The 21,223-nt window shown below is 53.3% G+C and overlaps 3 protein-coding genes across 7 annotated transcripts in view; 2 read left to right on the top strand and 1 right to left on the bottom strand.

Moving 5' to 3' along the window:
• Positions 1–902, top strand: part of PDCD4 (programmed cell death 4) — a 50,882-nt gene extending 49,980 nt beyond the window's left edge. For both annotated transcript variants that reach the window (XM_088464816.1, XM_088464820.1), the window contains exon 12: positions 263–902. In XM_088464816.1, coding sequence (XP_088320942.1) covers positions 263–323 — 61 coding nt within the window. In that variant the 3' untranslated portion in view covers positions 324–902. The remainder of the gene's footprint in view (positions 1–262) is intronic.
• Positions 903–2,311: 1,409 nt separating this feature from the next.
• On the bottom strand, positions 2,312–20,914 carry BBIP1 (BBSome interacting protein 1). Of its 3 annotated transcripts, none has more exons than XM_088464829.1 (3): positions 20,834–20,914; positions 10,993–11,047; positions 2,312–2,682 (listed from the first exon to the last, which is right to left on the bottom strand). In XM_088464829.1, exons 2-3 carry the CDS (start codon positions 11,036–11,038, stop codon positions 2,516–2,518), a joined length of 213 nt encoding a protein of 70 aa, XP_088320955.1. In that variant the 5' UTR covers positions 11,039–11,047; positions 20,834–20,914; the 3' UTR covers positions 2,312–2,515. The 3 variants fall into 3 exon arrangements, with proteins under 3 accessions (XP_088320955.1, XP_088320962.1, XP_088320970.1); XM_088464836.1 differs by lacking the exon at positions 20,834–20,914 and adding an exon at positions 20,647–20,783; XM_088464844.1 differs by lacking the exon at positions 20,834–20,914 and adding an exon at positions 11,667–11,687.
• Positions 20,915–21,074: 160 nt separating this feature from the next.
• Positions 21,075–21,223, top strand: part of SHOC2 (SHOC2 leucine rich repeat scaffold protein) — a 94,643-nt gene continuing 94,494 nt past the window's right edge. Inside the window, exon 1 of one of the 2 annotated variants that reach the window (XM_088464852.1) lies at positions 21,075–21,153. The gene's annotated coding sequence lies outside the window, so the exon portion shown is untranslated. The remainder of the gene's footprint in view (positions 21,154–21,223) is intronic. The other variant, XM_088464859.1, reaches the window with a different exon arrangement.

Raw genomic sequence — 21,223 nt, forward strand, 5'->3', positions numbered from 1 at the left:
CAAATTGCTCCTCCTTTTGCTCTTACACCTAAATAAGACCCAGCGCCTCCCCCCTGGGTCACTCTTCAGAAGCATCTCTTATGTGTAGCCGGTTCTGGAAGGAGGAAACAATGTAACATACACTATTTACTATTTAAAGCAATGTTGTACATATATGTAAGGCAAGTTCATGTCCATATCTTTCTATGTAGATGAAATTATTCAAGAATTGTATATGTCATATAAATTGATTTTGCTGTTTTCTCTCCCCCCCCCATCGCAGAGGAAGGAAACGGTTTGTGAGTGAAGGGGACGGAGGCCGGCTGAAATCCGAGAGCTACTAAATACCACAAAAGAAAAACGATTGAATTTCTGAGCACAATTGACGTTTTATAAATATCTATATAAATTCTTATGTGTACAGAGCCTTTCTAAGATAGTTTTCTAAATAAACCGTTTCAGAAGTAAATCGATTGGGTTAGGCAAAGGTGAAGTGCCGCTGGCTTCGAATCATTCCGTGCGCTATGTTCACATGTAACTGTCGCTCCCTAAGTAAGGTCCGTGCATTGTGGTTAATCGCTATGAAAGCTGTTCTTCATTGCAGGGAGAGTGCTCTTCTGATCCCTTGGTGGCTGCTGCTGTTCATACTTTGGGAGTGGAAAGAGAGTAGCGACTTGTTCTGAATAATTGATCCACTTCTGCCAGTTGTACAAAGATTTGTTTTTTCCTCTTTTTTTTTTTTTTTTCTTTTTTTTTTAAAGCCAAAATGTTAGGTAACGGGTAACCTGGAAAAAACATTTCTGAGGAGCAAATGACCTGAAAGTACAATGTATGGTGGCTGGAACATCTATTTTTCTACACAAAAATTAACTAGCAATTTAAGATGAGTTCTAAAACTAAATAAATTTGTTTAGTGAAGCAAAGATGGTGTGCTGGGATTTGTTGTCATTTAACCCTGACGAGGCCATGATCATCATTGTTTAATTTATAAGAAACATCAGAAAACTGGACAGCTGGTATAACAAATCCTATACAGAAACTGAACAAGGGCGGGCAGACCTGAAACCAGGTGGTGGGATGGGAGCTGGTAATGCTGATAGTATCAGGTGGGGGCAGAATATATTCTAATAACGAAGGAGGTTTTCAGAGGGAGCTTGAAGATTTAAAGCTGGGGGGGTGAGTTACTAGAGGCAGGCTACAGAGTGGGAAGCTGCATGCGGAAGGTATAAGTGAGATGTAGTGAGGCACTGGTCAGATGTACGAGGGGGAGGCATTGGCGAGGCATTCCTAGTTGAGCATCAGCTTGGATTGGGTTATGGGGAGACCATGTTGGAGTTTGCAGCAAGACTGATCTACCTCTCGAAGGGGTTTATTTACTAAAGTGCTGGTTTTTAGAAGTGGAGATGTTGCCCATAGCAACCAGTCAGATTCTAGCTATTATCTTCTAGAACAGGGGTCTTCAACCTTTGGCCCTCCAGCTGCTGTGGAACTACACATCCCAGCATGCCCTGCCATTGTCTTGATATAACAGCATGCTAAAACTGTGGCAGGGCATCCTGGGAACTGTAGTTCCACAGCAGCTGGAGGGCCAAAGGTTGAAGACCCATGTTCTAGAAGGTGCTAGATAAACGTTAACTAGAATCTGGTTGCTATGGGCAACATCTCGACTTATAAAAACCCGCACTTTAGTAAATATACCCCTTAGAGCGGTAGATTAGCTGGGATGGGTGGATGAGAGGAATGCGGGAGATGGAGAGAGAGCAGACTATGCAGTTGTACAGAAGCCTCAAGTATTCTGGATGCAAAGGGGAGGAGAGGAACAAGACAGTACATGGTGAGAGTGGTATCAGTGGAGAGGGCCAGGCTGGAGGAATGAGCTAGGTCTGGGCATGCATTCAGGTGGGGGAGGACAGACCAGGGTCACAGGCTGAGGAGAGGAGTGCAAAACCCTCACTAACTGGAGAGAGCGAGCTGAGGGTGGGTGTGAGGGGCAGCTGGCAAATAGACTGCAAATTACAGACAGGGTTTATAGTGGGGACTTAGTGTAGGTTTCATTGGTGAGAGAGGGTATGGTAAATCTCTAGTGTAGGAGCCTAGACTTTTCCCCTACTCATGCTTGGTAGTACGGGAGAACTTTTCCAGGCGGAGGGTCTGTTCAGAGTCACAAGGTTAGTGGGGTTTGGAGCTGCCTCTAAGACTGCGGTATGTGAGGTGTAAAAGGAACCTGCAGTAATATGGGAAATCGCTGTGCTACATTACCAGTTATTTATATAGCGCACACATATTCCGCAGCGCTTTACATGCGGCCCTTCACACTGCACACACAGACAAATTGACTATGTATTATTTATTCTGGAATGCATACAGAGAGAAGGGAAGACACAAGGCTGGGAAACAGACTCAAACAAACCTCCTGAGGCAGCTAAGTGCTACATTACGTTAAATGCACTCTACAAATGTACAGGGGAAAGGAATGTCTTCTCGCTGCACAGTGCGAGCCTCAGTGATGGCATTTATACGTGCTGGACGGGAATAGTCAGGGCTGGGGGTGAAGCGGCTCATTCTGGGCCATTTCCTGCTGGCGAATGGTCTCCTGGGCGTCGCGTTGCATTTTTTCCAGCTTTGTGAGAGTCACCGACTTCAGGGGTAATAACTTCGGTTTGCACAACACCATGGTTGGAACATCCTCAACACAGAGCTGTCCTAGAAATACAAATGTAAAAACATATCTAAACTATTTGCCCATGTCTCGGGTACTCGGTTACACAACGTACAATGGCTAACTCTAAATTGTTGAGTTAACCAGGAGCTCCAGCTTCTACAGGTCACATGGTGTTGTTGCTATCGCATAAGCAATCAAGAATTCTGAAAACTAAAACTTCTAATTATTTTTTTTTTTACTAGTACTTTAGCTACAACATCCTCTGAGCATTCCTGGAAGCATCTAGAAGAATTGCTTTCTCTACAGTGTTTTCCCAAGGGCCTTTTTCCCCCAACCACCCAGCTGTCAATCCATTCCAATGTCCGTAGCTGACAGCTGGGGAGTCGTAGGATCAGGCACCAAGGATTGACCGGCCTATACAAGAGTACAGCCATGGCCAAAAGTTTTGAGTGACACATTGCTTTTCACAAAGTTTGCTGCTTCAGTGTTTTTAGAACTTTTTGTCAGATGTTACTATGGCATACTGAGGTAACATTACAAGCATTTCATAAGTGTCAAAGGCTTTTATTGACAATTACATGAAGTTTATGCAAAGAGTCAATATGTGCAGTGTTGACCCTTCTTTTTCAAGACCTCTGCAAATCGCCCCGGCATGCTGTCAATCAATTTCTGGGCCACATACTGACTGATGGCCGCCCGTTCTTGCCTAATCAATGCTTGGAGATTGTCAGAATTTGTGGGTTTTTGTTTGTCCACCCGCCTCGTGAGGATTGACCACAAGTTCTCAGTGGGATTAAGTTCTGGGGAGTTTCCTGGCCAAGGACCCAAAATTTTAATGTTTTGTTTCCCGAGCCACTTAGTTATCACTTTTGCCTTATGGCAAGGTGCTCCATCATGCTGGAAAAGGCATTGCTAGTCACCAAACTGTTCTTGGATGGTTGGGAGAAGTTGCTCTTGGAAGATGTTTTGGTACCATTCTTTATTCATGGCTGTGGTGTTAGGCAAAATTCTGAGTGAGCCCACTCCCTTGGCTGAGAAGCAACCCCACACATGGTCTCAGGACGCTTTACTGTTGGCATGACACAGGACTGATGATAGCGCTCACCTTTCCTTCTCCAGACAAGCGTTTTACCAGATGCCCCAATAATCTGAAAGGGGATTCATCAAAGAAAATAACTTTACCACAGTCTTCAGCAGTCCAATCCCTGTACATTTTGGAGAATATCCGTCTGTCCCTGATGTTTCTCCTGGAGAGGTCTTTGCTGCCCTTCTTGACACCAGGCCATCCTCCAAAAGTCTTCGCCTCACTGTGCGTGAAGATGCGCTCACACCTGCCTGCTGCCATTCCTGAGCAAGCTCTGCACTGGTGGTGCTCCGATCCCGCAGCTGAATCAACTTTAGGAGACGGTCCTAGCGCTTGCTGAGACTTTCTTGGGCATCCTGAAGCCTTCGTCACAACTATTGAAAAGCTCTCCTTGAAGTTATTGATGATCCGATAAATGGTTGATTTTGGTGCAATCTTACTAGCAGCAATATCCTTGCCTGAGAAGCCCTTTTTGTGCAAAGCAATGATGACTGCACGTGTTTCCTTGCAGGAAACCATGGTTTACAGAGGAAGAACAATGATTTCAAGCTCTGCCCTCCTTTTAAAGCTTCCCGTCTGTCATTCTAACTCAATCAGCATGACAGAGTGATCTCCAGCCTTGTCCTCGTCAACACACTCACCTGTGTTAACGAGAGAATCACTGACATGTCAGCTGGTCCTTTTGTGGCAGAGCGTAATGCAGTGAAAAATGTTTTTGGGATTAAGGGCCTGATCCAGAGGCGCTCGCGAAAAGCGAGCGCTAGCGCTGAATCAGGGCGGCCACTTTTTTTTTTTTTACCCGGCCTCCTGGCTGCTTGCTAAGCTGTGGGTGACCATCCACAGCTTTTGCGAGCGGCCAGGTGATGGTCGTGATTATCGCGACCATCGGGCTTGTGACGAGACCCTTGTGGTAGGGTGTCTCATCTGCCGCAAGCCCCAGTAAGCTTCCTGCTCAAATAGAGCAGGAAGCTCACTACAGACATCACGAGTGATGTCAGTAGGGCCGCCCACAAACGGCAGGCGTTCCTTCAGGAACGTCTCCATTTGACCAGCCACGCCTCCTCCCCGCCTACAAAACGGGGCGAGCTGTCGATCAACATAGACAGCCGCCCCATTTGTAGCAAGCCCCGGAGCGAGTGAATTTCTCGCTCACTTCGGTGCTCGTGCATTGCGCACGCCACGCAGGCGCAGTGCCCCACCATCGACCCGCTTGCGAGCGGGTCTGAATCAGGCCTGGAGTTCATTGTCATGGCAAAGAGGGACTTTGCAATTCATCTGATCACTCTTCATCACATTCTGGATTATATGCAAATTGCCATCTTAAACACTGCAAGCAGCAGACTTTGTGAAAACCAATACGTGTGTCATTCTCAAAACTTTTGGCCATGGCTGTACACTGACACATAGAGCAACAGCCAGCAGAGGGCGCTGTGAGCAACAAATGCTCACCGCACAACCACCCTTGTCAGAAAAGGTATCCCGGGAGGAGGAGGGGGGGGGGGGAGACCTCTTCTGGCACTCCACACCGAAGGCAAGCACTGCAGCCTACACCTCTCCTACTCTGAGCCGCTGCTCCCCCCATATATTCTGGAGACCCTATTTTTACTGCTTTACATTAGCAGCTTTGGCAGCAAACCCCGTTTTATGGTGGAAGTGAGCATATGTATAGTTGTTGGGGGGACTAAAATAAATGTAAAAATAAACAAAAAAAACCCACCTAAACTTTACTATTTGCAGTTTAAGCAGAAGAATCACATTGCGAATAGGTATCACTATCAGCGTGTTCACACTCACCAGGAGTTTATGCTAAACAGCACCTGAAAACCACATTAAAATTAGGAACCATGGCTGTTATATTTTAAAATATGTGAATGCAGCAACCAATAGTGTACTGTAAGTGGTAACACATGGGTCATTATCGTGCATACTTTCCCAGTGTATATATGGGAACAAGCTTGTTCAAGTTAATTCCAACTGTGACAGGGTGGCAGAGTAAGACCCAACCTATCTCCAGGGAGGGGTTTCTAGTCAGTAACCTGACTACTCCTCCTGGTGTCAGACTGTAACACTGCATACACACAGGGCCTGATTCAGAGCTGAACGCTCTGACCAGAGCGCTCGCTCTGAATCGGGGCCCTCCTACATGTTTTAGGAGCGTCCTCATGGACGCTCGCATAGCTGTGAATGACCACCACAGTGCGATCTGTTCAATGAACGATATCGGTGAAAGATTACCCTGGAACTATCTGTAGTGCAGGACACACGATATTGGGTGTACACACTGACATATCTTTCAGTGAAGTCATCCTGCCACATCTCTGAACAGTCAAAGTTGACTATAATATCCAAGTTGGCCTGCATGTACGGACGACCAAAGATATGTTTATCGTCCATCCGGGAATGCACATCGTTAGTCGATCGCTGCATAAAAATTAACGTTGAACGTTATCGTTCATAGATATCGTACCGTGTGTACGAACCTATAAGGGCCCCGTACACGGTGCAATGCGACGGCTGACGTATCGGGCGTTCCCCACACATGGAAAGATACGGTGGCCGACTGCCCGATGTGCCGGCACCTCCCCCACCCGCATAGCGCAGCATGGGATCGTTCGACGATCCCCCAGAACAATTGAACATACAGAAAGATCTTGAGGATCGACGAACAACACCACGGGAGCCCGCAGCGGGCGATATGCTCGCACGAGGAACGATATAGCGTCGATATTGTTCAAAACTATTGGATAGGTTGCTATAACGCTCCGTGTGTGTGGGCCTTTAGTGTTCATTGTGCATCCACCAGCAGGCTCCTGTAACGCTCTGTTAGCTTATGACTGGGTTTCTCCTGAAGGCATACTAAAGCTGGCCACACATCTAACGATTATATGTCCAACCAACCAACTAGTTGATTGGTTGGAATGAAAATCTGGTAAGGTATGAAAGCAAATGACAATCAGCAATTTGCTCCCAAATGCCGGAAAATGGACAAAAACTGTTGTTTGAACAAATTGTTTAGATCAAACATTTAACAAACTTGTCTGACACCATTTTCATCTGTTTTCTGGCATTTAGGAGCAAATTGCTGATCATCATTTACTCCCATACGTTACCAGATTTTCATTCCAACCAATCAACTAGTTGGACAGAGGGCCTAATTCAGACCCGTTCGCTGGTCGATGTTGGCCCAGTGCGCATGCGCACGACGGACCCGGCTCCGTCGTGCGCATGCGCGAGACCCGGATAGCGACGGCAAGCCGTCGCTATGGGTCTCGCTGCAAAGGGGGCGTGCTGTCGATGGTGAGTGACAGCACGCCCCCTTTAGTGGGCGGGCCAGGGGCGTGGCTGGCCAGATGGAGGCGTTCACTACCGTCTGGGGCCGGCCCCACTGACATCACAAGTGATGTCAGTGGGAGTGCCTTCGGCTCTGATAGAGCCAAAAGCACTCCAGGGCTTGCGGCAACGAGACCCTACCACAAGGGTCTCGTCGCAAGCCCGATGGTCGCGACCATCTTCCTGGCCGCTCGCTATAGCTGTGGGTGGTCGCTCTAAAATTCAGAAGGACGGCCCTGATTCAGAGCGAGCGCTCTGTCAGAGCGTCCGGCTCTGAATCAGGGCCAGAATCTTTAGATGTAAGGCCAGCTTTAGGAGTCAGCGGCAGACTCCACCCCTGCCATAAATGCAAACGAGCATCGGAAACACCTGCCCTATCCTAGAGGTTGATGTGGTTGACCTGAGAGAGAAGGGAGGGTAAACTGCACTGAGCCAATCAGGACTAGATCTGACTGGGCCAATGGATAAGGGGCTATAGTTACAAAGCGCCACTAAGATTAAGTACAAACGGCCTGATTCACTATGGATCGCGGCTGCGATTATGCACGCAGGTCTGCTGTGAAAATATGTTAATGAATGCAATCTCAAAGCCGTCGCACAGCCAGCATAGGCGCCCACTATCTCACATCCGTAATACCTTGCAGTCCTGAGTATACATCGGCCCCTCGCACACAATTACAACAGGTCTGACCTTACTCAGAAATCGCTAACCTTCTCGCTCGCAGTTGGTACACAAGCTGCATATGCCAATTGCAGTAGACGCCCAAGTAACGGCGTTCAAATGGACAGGCACGCCTGCGTTTCTCCGAAAAACTCCCCCATCACCACCCCCAAACGCTGACGTCCCGTCCCTTGGTCTGCGATGGCTTTGTATCTGCGTATGTGATTGCAGTGTGATCGCAATGTTAACTCATGCACACGCATTGCGATGCATACGCGGTACGCACCATCGGCCGATCTGCGTGCGCTGTTGCAATTGCGATCTATGATGAATCAGGCCCAAAGACTGGAGATGTAGCGCATTTAATATTAGTGGCAATTAAATATTGAGGTTAAACTGACCTCTTCCTAAATATATTCCCTACTCCAATGTAGTTCTGTTTTCCCTGGTTACTCGGGAGGACGGACCTCTCCACTTGAAAACAGGATAGCTCTCAGCACAGGGATATTACTTTTTGACATCAGGGTATAACTCTAGGCACAAAAAAAATTGGGATTTAAACAATTTACAGGGATCTCTGATCCTCAAATAACTGCATGTTCCATCATTTTGGGCACACACATGACGATGCCCTGCCCTTGATTGATAACCCATTCAGCAAAAGAATGTAGTTGGCAAGATTATGACTTTCAGACCAGATGTTTAACGTGTCCTGTCCCGTGTCACAGCATTGCAGACACATGCTTATGACATGTGCACTTTGTGTATTTATACATACATATATATATATATATATATATATATATATATACACACACACACACAGTGTGGAAAATGTAAATCTTCTTACACAATAAATTATTTCTTCCCATTTTTGTACGTGGAAAGGTGACTCCAGCTACACCACCCAAAACTGCTAATTCCGCTTTATGTGTAATATATTAAGATAAATTGGATCCCAGATGATTAAGGGCCTGATTCAGACCCACTCGCGAGCGGCTGTCCGCTCGCAAGTGGGTCGATGTTATGGACTGAGCATGCGCACGACGGAGGGAGCTCCGTCGTGCGCATGCGCCAGACGCGACGAGCGAAGGAAAGTCCTTCGCTCGTTGTGTCCGATCAAAGGGGGCGTGCTGTCAATGTTGATTGACAGCACGCCCCCTTTGGTGGGCGTGCCGGGGGCGTGCCTCCCTGACGGGGGCGTTCCCACGGGAACGCCTCCCGTCAAAAGCCGGCCCACTGACATCACTAGTGATGTCAGTGGGAGTGAGTTTGGCTCTGATAAAGCCAAAATCACTCCGGAGCTTGCGGTTGAAAACCTCAACCGCAGGCTCCGGCTCGCAATTTCGATGGTTGCGATGGTCTCGACCATCGCGGCCATCACAATGCACGCTCGTATAGCCTGTGGGTGGTGACCCACAGCTATACGAGCGTCCAGGAGGACGCTCCATGAAAATGGAGCCCGGCCCTCATTCAGAGCGTGCGCTCTGCTCAGAGCGTACGGCTCTGAATGAGGGCCTAAATACCTAAGGCCCGGAATTCAGCTAATCCAGTGGGTGCATTCCTGACGCTGATTGCTCCCTCCTTTGTTGGTCTGTATGCTTTCTGTATAACACTACCTGGTTGGCAGTAGGAAGAATAGTCCTGCTGTTGCTGGGTGTCGCTTTCTACTCTGGTGCTTCTAGCGCACACTCTTCTGAAACTGTCACAAATGCCGAGCGAGCATTAGCTGAAACTCCTACTATCTCCTGTCCATCATTCTGGGAGCGATCTGGATTGGCTCCTGCATCTATTTCTTCCTAGTGCGAAAGTTGCGCCGATGACTGTGATAGTTTTCGTGTTTCCGGTTCTGGCATTGACTCCTGTTATTCAGTCAAGCTCCAGTTCTCCTGTCTAGAATGTTATACTGCTGTTGTGCTGTTGCTGTCGCATGCTATCTACCTGCCGTTTGTGTCATCTAGGCGGTACTGACAGCACTCAGTGTCCAAGAGTGCGCAGTCCTGCGTACGCTGCTTGCGTCAACCCGGCGGCACAGGCCGCGCTCTAGCGTACGCTTCTTGTGTCAACCCAGCGACACAGGCCACACTACAGCGTCCACAGTACGCAATCCTGCGTACCAACGCCAGTGCCTCTCCTGTGGCACTAGTCCTTCATCTGCCTCATCTAACCAAGACATACCAGCCCTCAAGGCAGCTGCACGGCCCAAAGGCCGCATCGTGTCTTACGGCCCCCAAGGCTGCTGCATGGCCCAAAGGCCGCATCGTGTCTTACGGCTTACAGGCCCTTCAAGCCAAGGCATATCAGCTCTCAAAGCTGCTTCACGGCCACATCTAGCCAAGACATACCAGCCCTCAAGGCTGTTGCGGGACTAATACCCTCAAGAGTCACACCCGTGGCTTAACAGAATCTCAGAAGATTTTTTATCAGCTGAGTGTGCTAGAACCACCAGAGCAGAGAGCGACATCCCCAGGCAGGATAGAGGAACTGCACAAGTTGTGATAGGTGCAGGGTGCTAGAATGAAGACTATTTTCCAATGGATTTTAAGTGGCAACAGGAATCAATGCTTAACAAACCTGATTTAGCTCCAGTCAAAGCCGGCCACTGACAAGCCTGCAGTGTAGCTGTATGAATGCCGTTTTAAGCAAAGCCCCCTAAAAGGGATGATCCTCTTACTGAAAATCTGTCTGTCCTGACTCTGGGCCTGATTCAGACCCGCTCGCGAGCGCTCGCAAGTGGGTCGATGTTGCCCAAGTGCGCATGCGCGAGACCCGAATAACGACGACACTCGCACCGAAGGGGGCGTGCCGTCGATGGTGATTGACAGCACGCCCCCTTTGGTGGGCGTGCCGGGGGCGTGGCTGCCCCGACGGAAGCGTTCCCATGGGAACGCCTACCGTCTGGGGCCGGCCCCACTGACATCACTAGTGATGTCAGTGGGAGTGATTTTGGCTCTGATAGAGCCAAAAGCACTCCAGGGCTTGCGGCAGACGAGACCCTACCTTAGGGTCTCGTAGCAAGCCCATCATTTTGGCCGCTCGCTATAGCTTTAGGTGGTCACCCATAGCTATGCGAGCGGCCGGGAGGCCGCTCCAAAAAGTAAGAGGGACGGCCCTGATTCAGAGCGAGCGCTCTGTCAGAGCGTCCGGCTCTGAATCAGGGCCTCTATTTATTACAGAGAACAGCAAAGTCCATCAATCACTGATTAATTTTTTTTCTTTTCATTTAAATAATCTGTTTCTTAATGCGAGAGTCACTATCAGAAGACATTCACTCACCTTGCTTAGGCAGCACCTCCCGAAACATAGATTTCACTTCTGGCATTGTGGAGACCTAGTAATACAAAACATAATTACTGGCTTCCCCAAAGGTTTTCTAATACCCCTATAAGACATACAACCCGGGAAATTTCCTTTCTCCTGTGCAAATTCCCGGGTATTTGGTCGAGACCCCCCTTTCACACTATAGCGTCTACCCAGGTAGACCCCCATTCAGACAAAAGCCAGTTTTTTTTGTTTTTAATATTACCTGCCTCTCCTCTGCCCTTCCTAGCCTATCCCCTCTCCGGCTACCGCTGATGATGTCATCATCATGCAGCAGGCAGCTGACCAATCACTTCAGCCATTTTTATTATTAAATTACTTAAATCTGCCCTGGTGGTCCAGCGGGAGTGCGGACGGCCCGCTGTGGCAGAGACCCGCCGGCGGGTGTCCCCGGCATCCGGCTGGGGTCCTCTGTACACAGCCACTGGCGCGGGGGGGTGGTGAGAAGCAGTGCTGAGCGTCCTATAGAATGCTCTGCGCTGCCAATTCAATGTAAAAGCTGCTTGGTGCAGCCTGGGAGTAAATTCCCGGGTAGCACCATTCAGACATATGCAGGGTAATTTCCAGGGACTTAAGTCCCGGGAAATTCCCTGGTCGATTGACAGGTCGGCTACCCGGGAACACGGTACCTTTCAGACATACGCGGCCTGCCTCAGCCAAATTCCCGGGATTCTCGGTATGTCTGAAAGGGGTAAGAGGGAAGTAAAAAATAGACATTTAGTTAACTACTGCATACAAATACAACAATAGTGATGCAGCATTAGTTGCAAATATTCACAGGACATTTCCGTTTGTGTCATTGCAGATGATACTAATAATGTTATTTATACAGCACATATTTTCCCTAACAAATGCTATAAAATACATTTTCATAAATGTTCTAATATAAGTGACAACAATGAAACGTTCCATCCCTGCACAGGCTATGGGAAGGTGCCCAGAACCCGTTACAGTGACTAGAACGAGATGGGGTCTCTAGCAGAGCAAACATAGGTGACCTATTAGGAATAGTCATATCAGGACATTGAGAATATCCAGATCCTACTATGACTCTCTCTTACAGCCTGTGTGGATCCCACCACCCTGCTCTGCACACTTACAGCCCACCTCCTCCTCTGCCCACTTAGGGGTATATTTACTACAGTTTTTAAAAGTGTAGTTGATGCCCATAGCAACCAATCAGATTCTTCTTATAATCTATCTAGCACCTTCTAGAAGATAATAGCTAGAATCTAATTGGTTGCTATGGGCAACGACTTCACTTCTAAAAACCTGCATTTTAGTAAATGTACCCCTTACAGTGTGTCCCCCCTCTTCTGCACACTAACAGGTACCACCCTCTCTCCTCTGCACACTTATGGTGCATACACATGGTCAGATTTGGCAGATGAACGATTTGAACTATGAACGATTTTTGACTGCATTAAAATGAATGGAATCGTCCAAATCTGACTGCAAACACATCAGATGTCGTTATCTGACCAACGGGAACGCGCATCGTTCAGACATTTCAGATATGTCAGATTTTCCTGACCGTGAGTATGCACCATTACAGTTCCCTCCTCCAGCACACAGCTCACCCCTCCCCAGCACACTTGCAGCTCATCCCTCCTCTGCCAACTTACAGGCCTCTCCCCTCCTCTCTTACCCCTCCTCTGCACACTTACAGGCCTCTCCCCTCCTCTGCACACTTACAGGTCTCTCCCCTCCCCTGCACACTTACAGGCCTCTCCACTCCTCTGCACACTTACAGGTCTCTCCCCTCCTCTGCACACTTACAGGTCTCTCCCCTACCATGCACACTTACAGGCCTCTCCCCTCTACTTCACACTTGCAGGCCTCTCCCTCCTCTGCACACTTACAGGCCTCTCCCCTTCCCTCTTACAGTTTATTCCTCCTCTGCACACTTACAGGTCTCTCCCCTCACATGCACACTTACAAGCCTCTCCTCTCCCCTCCCCTGCACACTTACAGGCCTCACCCCTCTCCTGCACACTTACAGGCCTCATTCCTCCTCTGCACACTTACAGGCCTCTCCCCTCCTCCTCCGCACACTTACAGGCCTCTCCCCTCCTCCTCCGCACACTTACAGGCCTCTCCCCTCCTCCTCCGCACACTTACAGGCCTCTCCCCTCCTCCTCCGCACACTTACAGGCCTCTCCCCTCCTCCTCCGCACACTTACAGGCCTCTCCCCTCCTCCTCCGCACACTTACAGGCCTCTCCCCTCCTCCTCTGCACACTTACAGGCCTCTCCCCTCCTCCTCCGCACACTTACAGGCCTCTCCCCTCCTCCTCCGCACACTTACAGGCCTCTCCCCTCCTCCTCCGCACACTTACAGGCCTCTCCCCTCCTCTGCACACTTACAGGCCTCTCCCCACCTCTGCACACTTACAGGCCTCTCCCCACCTCTGCACACTTACAGGCCTCTCCCCTCCTCTGCACACTTACAGGCCTCTCCCCTCCTCTGCACACTTACAGGTCTCTCCCCACCACTGCACACTTACAGGTCTCTCCCCTCCTCCTCCGCACACTTACAGGCCTCTCCCCTCCTCTGCACACTTACAGGCCTCTCCCCTCCTCTGCACACTTACAGGCCTCTCCCCTCCTCTGCACACTTACAGGCCTCTCCCCTCCTCTGCACACTTACAGGCCTCTCCCCACCTCTGCACACTTACAGGCCTCTCCCCACCTCTGCACACTTACAGGCCTCTCCCCTCCTCTGCACACTTACAGGCCTCTCCCCTCCTCTGCACACTTACAGGTCTCTCCCCACCACTGCACACTTACAGGTCTCTCCCCTCCTCCTCCGCACACTTACAGGCCTCTCCCCTCCTCTGCACACTTACAGGCCTCTCCCCTCCTCTGCACACTTACAGGTCTCTCCCCTCCTCTGCACACTTACAGGCCTCTCCCCTCTACTTCACACTTGCAGGCCTCTCCCTCCTCTGCACACTTACAGGCCTCTCCCCTCCTCCTCTGCACACTTACAGGCCTCTCCCCTCCTCCTCCGCACACTTACAGGTCTCTCCCCTACCATGCACACTTACAGGCCTCTCCCCTCCTCCTCCGCACACTTACAGGCCTCTCCCCTCCTCTGCACACTTACAGGCCTCTCCCCTCCTCTGCACACTTACAGGCCTCTCCCCACCTCTGCACACTTACAGGCCTCTCCCCACCTCTGCACACTTACAGGCCTCTCCCCTCCTCTGCACACTTACAGGCCTCTCCCCTCCTCTGCACACTTACAGGTCTCTCCCCACCACTGCACACTTACAGGCCTCTCCCCTCCTCTGCACACTTACAGGCCTCTCCCCACCTCTGCACACTTACAGGCCTCTCCCCACCTCTGCACACTTACAGGCCTCTCCCCTCCTCTGCACACTTACAGGCCTCTCCCCTCCTCTGCACACTTACAGGTCTCTCCCCACCACTGCACACTTACAGGTCTCTCCCCTCCTCCTCCGCACACTTACAGGCCTCTCCCCTCCTCTGCACACTTACAGGCCTCTCCCCTCCTCTGCACACTTACAGGCCTCTCCCCTCCTCTGCACACTTACAGGCCTCTCCCCACCTCTGCACACTTACAGGCCTCTCCCCACCTCTGCACACTTACAGGCCTCTCCCCTCCTCTGCACACTTACAGGCCTCTCCCCTCCTCTGCACACTTACAGGTCTCTCCCCACCACTGCACACTTACAGGTCTCTCCCCTCCTCCTCCGCACACTTACAGGCCTCTCCCCTCCTCTGCACACTTACAGGCCTCTCCCCTCCTCTGCACACTTACAGGTCTCTCCCCTCCTCTGCACACTTACAGGCCTCTCCCCTCTACTTCACACTTGCAGGCCTCTCCCTCCTCTGCACACTTACAGGCCTCTCCCCTCCTCCTCTGCACACTTACAGGCCTCTCCCCTCCTCCTCCGCACACTTACAGGTCTCTCCCCTACCATGCACACTTACAGGCCTCTCCCCTCCTCCTCCGCACACTTACAGGCCTCTCCCCTCCTCTGCACACTTACAGGCCTCTCCCCTCCTCTGCACACTTACAGGCCTCTCCCCACCTCTGCACACTTACAGGCCTCTCCCCACCTCTGCACACTTACAGGCCTCTCCCCTCCTCTGCACACTTACAGGCCTCTCCCCTCCTCTGCACACTTACAGGTCTCTCCCCACCACTGCACACTTACAGGTCTCTCCCCTCCTCTGCACACTTACAGGTCTCTCCCCTCCTCTGCACACTTACAGGCCTCTCCCCTCTACTTCACACTTACAGGCCTCTCCCCTCCTCCTCTGCACACTTACAGGCCTCTCCCCTCCTCCTCCGCACACTTACAGGTCTCTCCCCTCCTCCTCTGCACACTTACAGGCCTCTCCCCTCCTCTGCACACTTACAGGCCTCTCCCCTCCTCCTCCGCACACTTACAGGCCTCTCCCCTCTACTTCACACTTGCAGGCCTCTCCCTCCTCTGCACTTACAGGCCTCTCCCCTCCTCTGCACACTTACAGGCCTCTCCCATCCTACTCTGCACACTTACAGGCCTCTCCCCTCCTCCTCCGCACACTTACAGGCCTCTCCCCTCTACTTCACACTTGCAGGCCTCTCCCCTCCTCTGCACACTTACAGGCCTCTCCCCTCCTCCTCCGCACACTTACAGGCCTCTCCCCTCCTCCTCCGCACACTTACAGGCCTCTCCCCTCCTCCGCACACTTACAGGCCTCTCCCCTCCTCCTCCGCACACTTACAGGCCTCTCCCCTCCTCCTCCGCACACTTACAGGCCTCTCCCCGCCTCCTCTGCACACTTACAGGTCTCTCCCCTCCTCCTCTGCACACTTACAGGCCTCTCCCCTCCTCTGCACACTTACAGGCCTCTCCCCTCCTCTGCACACTTACAGGCCTCTCCCCTCCTCCGCACACTTACAGGCCTCTCCCCTCCTCTGCACACTTACAGGCCTTTCCCTCCTCCGCACACTTACAGGCCTCTCCCCTCCTCTGCACACTTACAGGCCTCTCCCCTCCTCCTCCGCACACTTACAGGCCTCTCCCTCCTCTGCACACTTACAGGCCTCTCCCCTCCTCTGCACACTTACAGGCCTCTCCCCTCCTCCGCACACTTACAGGCCTCTCCCCTCCTCTGCACACTTACAGGCCTCTCCCCTCCTCCGCACACTTACAGGCCTCTCCCCTCCTCTGCACACTTACAGGCCTCTCCCCTCCTCCGCACACTTACAGGCCTCTCCCCTCCTCTGCACACTTACAGGCCTCTCCCTCCTCTGCACACTTACAGGCCTCTCCCTCCTCTGCACACTTACAGGCCTCTCCCTCCTCCTCCGCACACTTACAGGCCTCTCCCCTCCTCCTCCGCACACTTACAGGCCTCTCCCCTCCTCCTCTGCACACTTACAGGCCTCTCCCTCCTCTGCACACTTACAGGCCTCTCCCCTCCTCTGCACACTTACAGGCCTCTCCCCTCCTCTGCACACTTACAGGCCTCTCCCCTCCTCCGCACACTTACAGGTCTCTCCCCTCCTCCTCCGCACACTTACAGGCCTCTCCCCTCCTCTGCACACTTACAGGCCTCTCCCCTCCTCCGCACACTTACAGGCCTCTCCCCTCCTCCGCACACTTACAGGCCTCTCCCCTCTACTTCACACTTGCAGGCCTCTCCCTCCTCTGCACACTTACAGGCCTCTCCCCTCCTCCTCTGCACACTTACAGGCCTCTCCCCTCCTCCTCCGCACACTTACAGGTCTCTCCCCTACCATGCACACTTACAGGCCTCTCCCCTCCTCCTCCGCACACTTACAGGTCTCTCCCCTCCTCCTCTGCACACTTACAGGCCTCTCCCCTCCTCTGCACACTTACAGGCCTCTCCCCTCCTCCTCCGCACACTTACAGGCCTCTCCCCTCTACTTCACACTTGCAGGCCTCTCCCTCCTCTGCACTTACAGGCCTCTCCCCTCCTCTGCACACTTACAGGCCTCTCCCATCCTACTCTGCACACTTACAGGCCTCTCCCCTCCTCCTCCGCACACTTACAGGCCTCTCCCCTCTACTTCACACTTGCAGGCCTCTCCCTCCTCTGCACACTTACAGGCCTCTCCCCTCTACTTCACACTTACAGGCCTCTCCCCTCCTCTGCACACTTACAGGCCTCTCCCCTCCTCCTCCGCACACTTACAGGCCTCTCCCCTCCTCCTCCGCACACTTACAGGCCTCTCCCCTCCTCCTCCGCACACTTACAGGCCTCTCCCCGCCTCCTCTGCACACTTACAGGCCTCTCCCCTCCTCTGCACACTTACAGGCCTCTCCCCTCCTCTGCACACTTACAGGTCTCTCCCCACCACTGCACACTTACAGGTCTCTCCCCTCCTCTGCACACTTACAGGTCTCTCCCCTCCTCTGCACACTTACAGGCCTCTCCCCTCTACTTCACACTTGCAGGCCTCTCCCTCCTCTGCACACTTACAGGCCTCTCCCCTCCTCCTCTGCACACTTACAGGCCTCTCCCCTCCTCCTCCGCACACTTACAGGTCTCTCCCCTACCATGCACACTTACAGGCCTCTCCCCTCCTCCTCCGCACACTTACAGGTCTCTCCCCTCCTCCTCTGCACACTTACAGGCCTCTCCCCTCCTCTGCACACTTACAGGCCTCTCCCCTCCTCCTCCGCACACTTACAGGCCTCTCCCCTCTACTTCACACTTGCAGGCCTCTCCCTCCTCTGCACTTACAGGCCTCTCCCCTCCTCTGCACACTTACAGGCCTCTCCCATCCTACTCTGCACACTTACAGGCCTCTCCCCTCCTCCTCCGCACACTTATAGGCCTCTCCCTTCTACTTCACACTTGCAGGCCTCTCCCCTCCTCTGCACACTTACAGGCCTCTCCCCTCCTCCTCCGCACTTACAGGCCTCTCCCCTCCTCCTCCGCACACTTACAGGCCTCTCCCCTCCTCCGCATACTTACAGGCCTCTCCCCTCCTCCTCCGCACACTTACAGGCCTCTCCCCTCCTCCTCCGCACACTTACAGGCCTCTCCCCGCCTCCTCTGCACACTTACAGGTCTCTCCCCTCCTCCTTTGCACACTTACAGGCCTCTCCCCTCCTCTGCACACTTACAGGCCTCTCCCCTCCTCTGCACACTTACAGGCCTCTCCCCTCCTCCGCACACTTACAGGCCTCTCCCCTCCTCTGCACACTTACAGGCCTTTCCCTCCTCCGCACACTTACAGGCCTCTCCCCTCCTCTGCACACTTACAGGCCTCTCCCCTCCTCCTCCGCACACTTACAGGCCTCTCCCTCCTCTGCACACTTACAGGCCTCTCCCCTCCTCTGCACACTTACAGGCCTCTCCCCTCCTCCGCACACTTACAGGCCTCTCCCCTCCTCTGCACACTTACAGGCCTCTCCCCTCCTCCGCACACTTACAGGCCTCTCCCCTCCTCTGCACACTTACAGGCCTCTCCCCTCCTCCGCACACTTACAGGCCTCTCCCCTCCTCTGCACACTTACAGGCCTCTCCCTCCTCTGCACACTTACAGGCCTCTCCCTCCTCTGCACACTTACAGGCCTCTCCCTCCTCCTCCGCACACTTACAGGCCTCTCCCCTCCTCCTCCGCACACTTACAGGCCTCTCCCCTCCTCCTCTGCACACTTACAGGCCTCTCCCTCCTCTGCACACTTACAGGCCTCTCCCCTCCTCTGCACACTTACAGGCCTCTCCCCTCCTCTGCACACTTACAGGCCTCTCCCCTCCTCCGCACACTTACAGGTCTCTCCCCTCCTCCTCCGCACACTTACAGGCCTCTCCCCTCCTCTGCACACTTACAGGCCTCTCCCCTCCTCCGCACACTTACAGGCCTCTCCCCTCCTCCGCACACTTACAGGCCTCTCCCCTCTACTTCACACTTGCAGGCCTCTCCCTCCTCTGCACACTTACAGGCCTCTCCCCTCCTCCTCTGCACACTTACAGGCCTCTCCCCTCCTCCTCCGCACACTTACAGGTCTCTCCCCTACCATGCACACTTACAGGCCTCTCCCCTCCTCCTCCGCACACTTACAGGTCTCTCCCCTCCTCCTCTGCACACTTACAGGCCTCTCCCCTCCTCTGCACACTTACAGGCCTCTCCCCTCCTCCTCCGCACACTTACAGGCCTCTCCCCTCTACTTCACACTTGCAGGCCTCTCCCTCCTCTGCACTTACAGGCCTCTCCCCTCCTCTGCACACTTACAGGCCTCTCCCATCCTACTCTGCACACTTACAGGCCTCTCCCCTCCTCCTCCGCACACTTACAGGCCTCTCCCCTCTACTTCACACTTACAGGCCTCTCCCCTCTACTTCACACTTGCAGGCCTCTCCCTCCTCTGCACACTTACAGGCCTCTCCCCTCTACTTCACACTTACAGGCCTCTCCCCTCCTCTGCACACTTACAGGCCTCTCCCCTCCTCCTCCGCACACTTACAGGCCTCTCCCCTCCTCCTCCGCACACTTACAGGCCTCTCCCCTCCTCCTCCGCACACTTACAGGCCTCTCCCCTCCTCCTCCGCACACTTACAGGCCTCTCCCCTCCTCCTCCGCACACTTACAGGCCTCTCCCCGCCTCCTCTGCACACTTACAGGTCTCTCCCCTCCTCCTCTGCACACTTACAGGCCTCTCCCCTCCTCTGCACACTTACAGGCCTCTCCCCTCCTCCGCACACTTACAGGCCTCTCCCCTCCTCTGCACACTTACAGGCCTTTCCCTCCTCCGCACACTTACAGGCCTCTCCCCTCCTCTGCACACTTACAGGCCTCTCCCCTCCTCCTCCGCACACTTACAGGCCTCTCCCTCCTCTGCACACTTACAGGCCTCTCCCCTCCTCTGCACACTTACAGGCCTCTCCCCTCCTCCGCACACTTACAGGCCTCTCCCCTCCTCTGCACACTTACAGGCCTCTCCCCTCCTCCGCACACTTACAGGCCTCTCCCCTCCTCCGCACACTTACAGGCCTCTCCCCTCCTCTGCACACTTACAGGCCTCTCCCCTCCTCTGCACACTTACAGGCCTCTCCCCTCCTCCGCACACTTACAGGCCTCTCCCCTCCTCCGCACACTTACAGGCCTCTCCCCTCCTCCGCACACTTACAGGCCTCTCCCCTCCTCCGCACACTTACAGGCCTCTCCCCTCCTCTGCACACTTACAGGCCTCTCCCTCCTCTGCACACTTACAGGCCTCTCCCCTCCTCCTCCGCACACTTACAGGCCTCTCCCCTCCTCCTCTGCACACTTACAGGCCTCTCCCTCCTCTGCACACTTACAGGCCTCTCCCCTCCTCTGCACACTTACAGGCCTCTCCCCTCCTCTGCACACTTACAGGCCTCTCCCCTCCTCCGCACACTTACAGGCCTCTCCCCTCCTCTGCACACTTACAGGCCTCTCCCTCCTCTGCACACTTACAGGCCTCTCCCCTCCTCCTCTGCACACTTACAGGCCTCTCCCCTCCTCCTCTGCACACTTACAGGCCTCTCCCCTCCTCCGCACACTTACAGGCCTCTCCCCTCCTCCGCACACTTACAGGCCTCTCCCCTCCTCTGCACACTTACAGGCCTCTCCCCTCCTCTGCACACTTACAGGCCTCTTACAGCAGCTGGTCACACAAACCCTCGTCCTCTGTTACTAGGCAACTACACACAACGTATCACGTTGACACGAAAGTTCCCCGCACTGCTTGCCGGGACGTGTAGTCCTGTCACCCCCACACTGGTATCGAGGTATGTTAGCGCCCTTAACCAAAATACTTGCGCCAAGGGCTTCTCACCGGCTGCTCTGGGCACACAGCCTCATCCCCCGCCCGGCGCCGGCACACACACACTGAGCCCGCAGAGAGACTGTCATCCTGTCACATATCAATAAAGATTGTTGAAAACAACAAGATAGTTTTCTGTGCAGAACGTCTATATGCTATCACGTGATAGGAGCAGGGGCGCGCACGACAGTTAGAGGGCGTGCTGCGTACTGACGTCATGCGTGGCAGCGCCGAGGAGGAGGCGGAGCGGCGGCGGCGGAGGAGGAGGAGGAGGAGGATGGCGGCGGAGAGCAGAGCGGGGAGACGGGAGGAGGAATAACAGCAGCAGCACGGTGCGTCTAACCGGGGCCTGTGTGTACGGCGTGCAGAGTCTCCGGAGAGCGTGAGGCTGAGCGAGCGGCC

Source organism: Taudactylus pleione, unplaced genomic scaffold, assembly GCF_031769625.1.
Source record: "Taudactylus pleione unplaced genomic scaffold, aTauple2 ptg000008l, whole genome shotgun sequence".
In the NCBI taxonomy this organism is placed as follows: domain Eukaryota; kingdom Metazoa; phylum Chordata; class Amphibia; order Anura; family Myobatrachidae; genus Taudactylus; species Taudactylus pleione.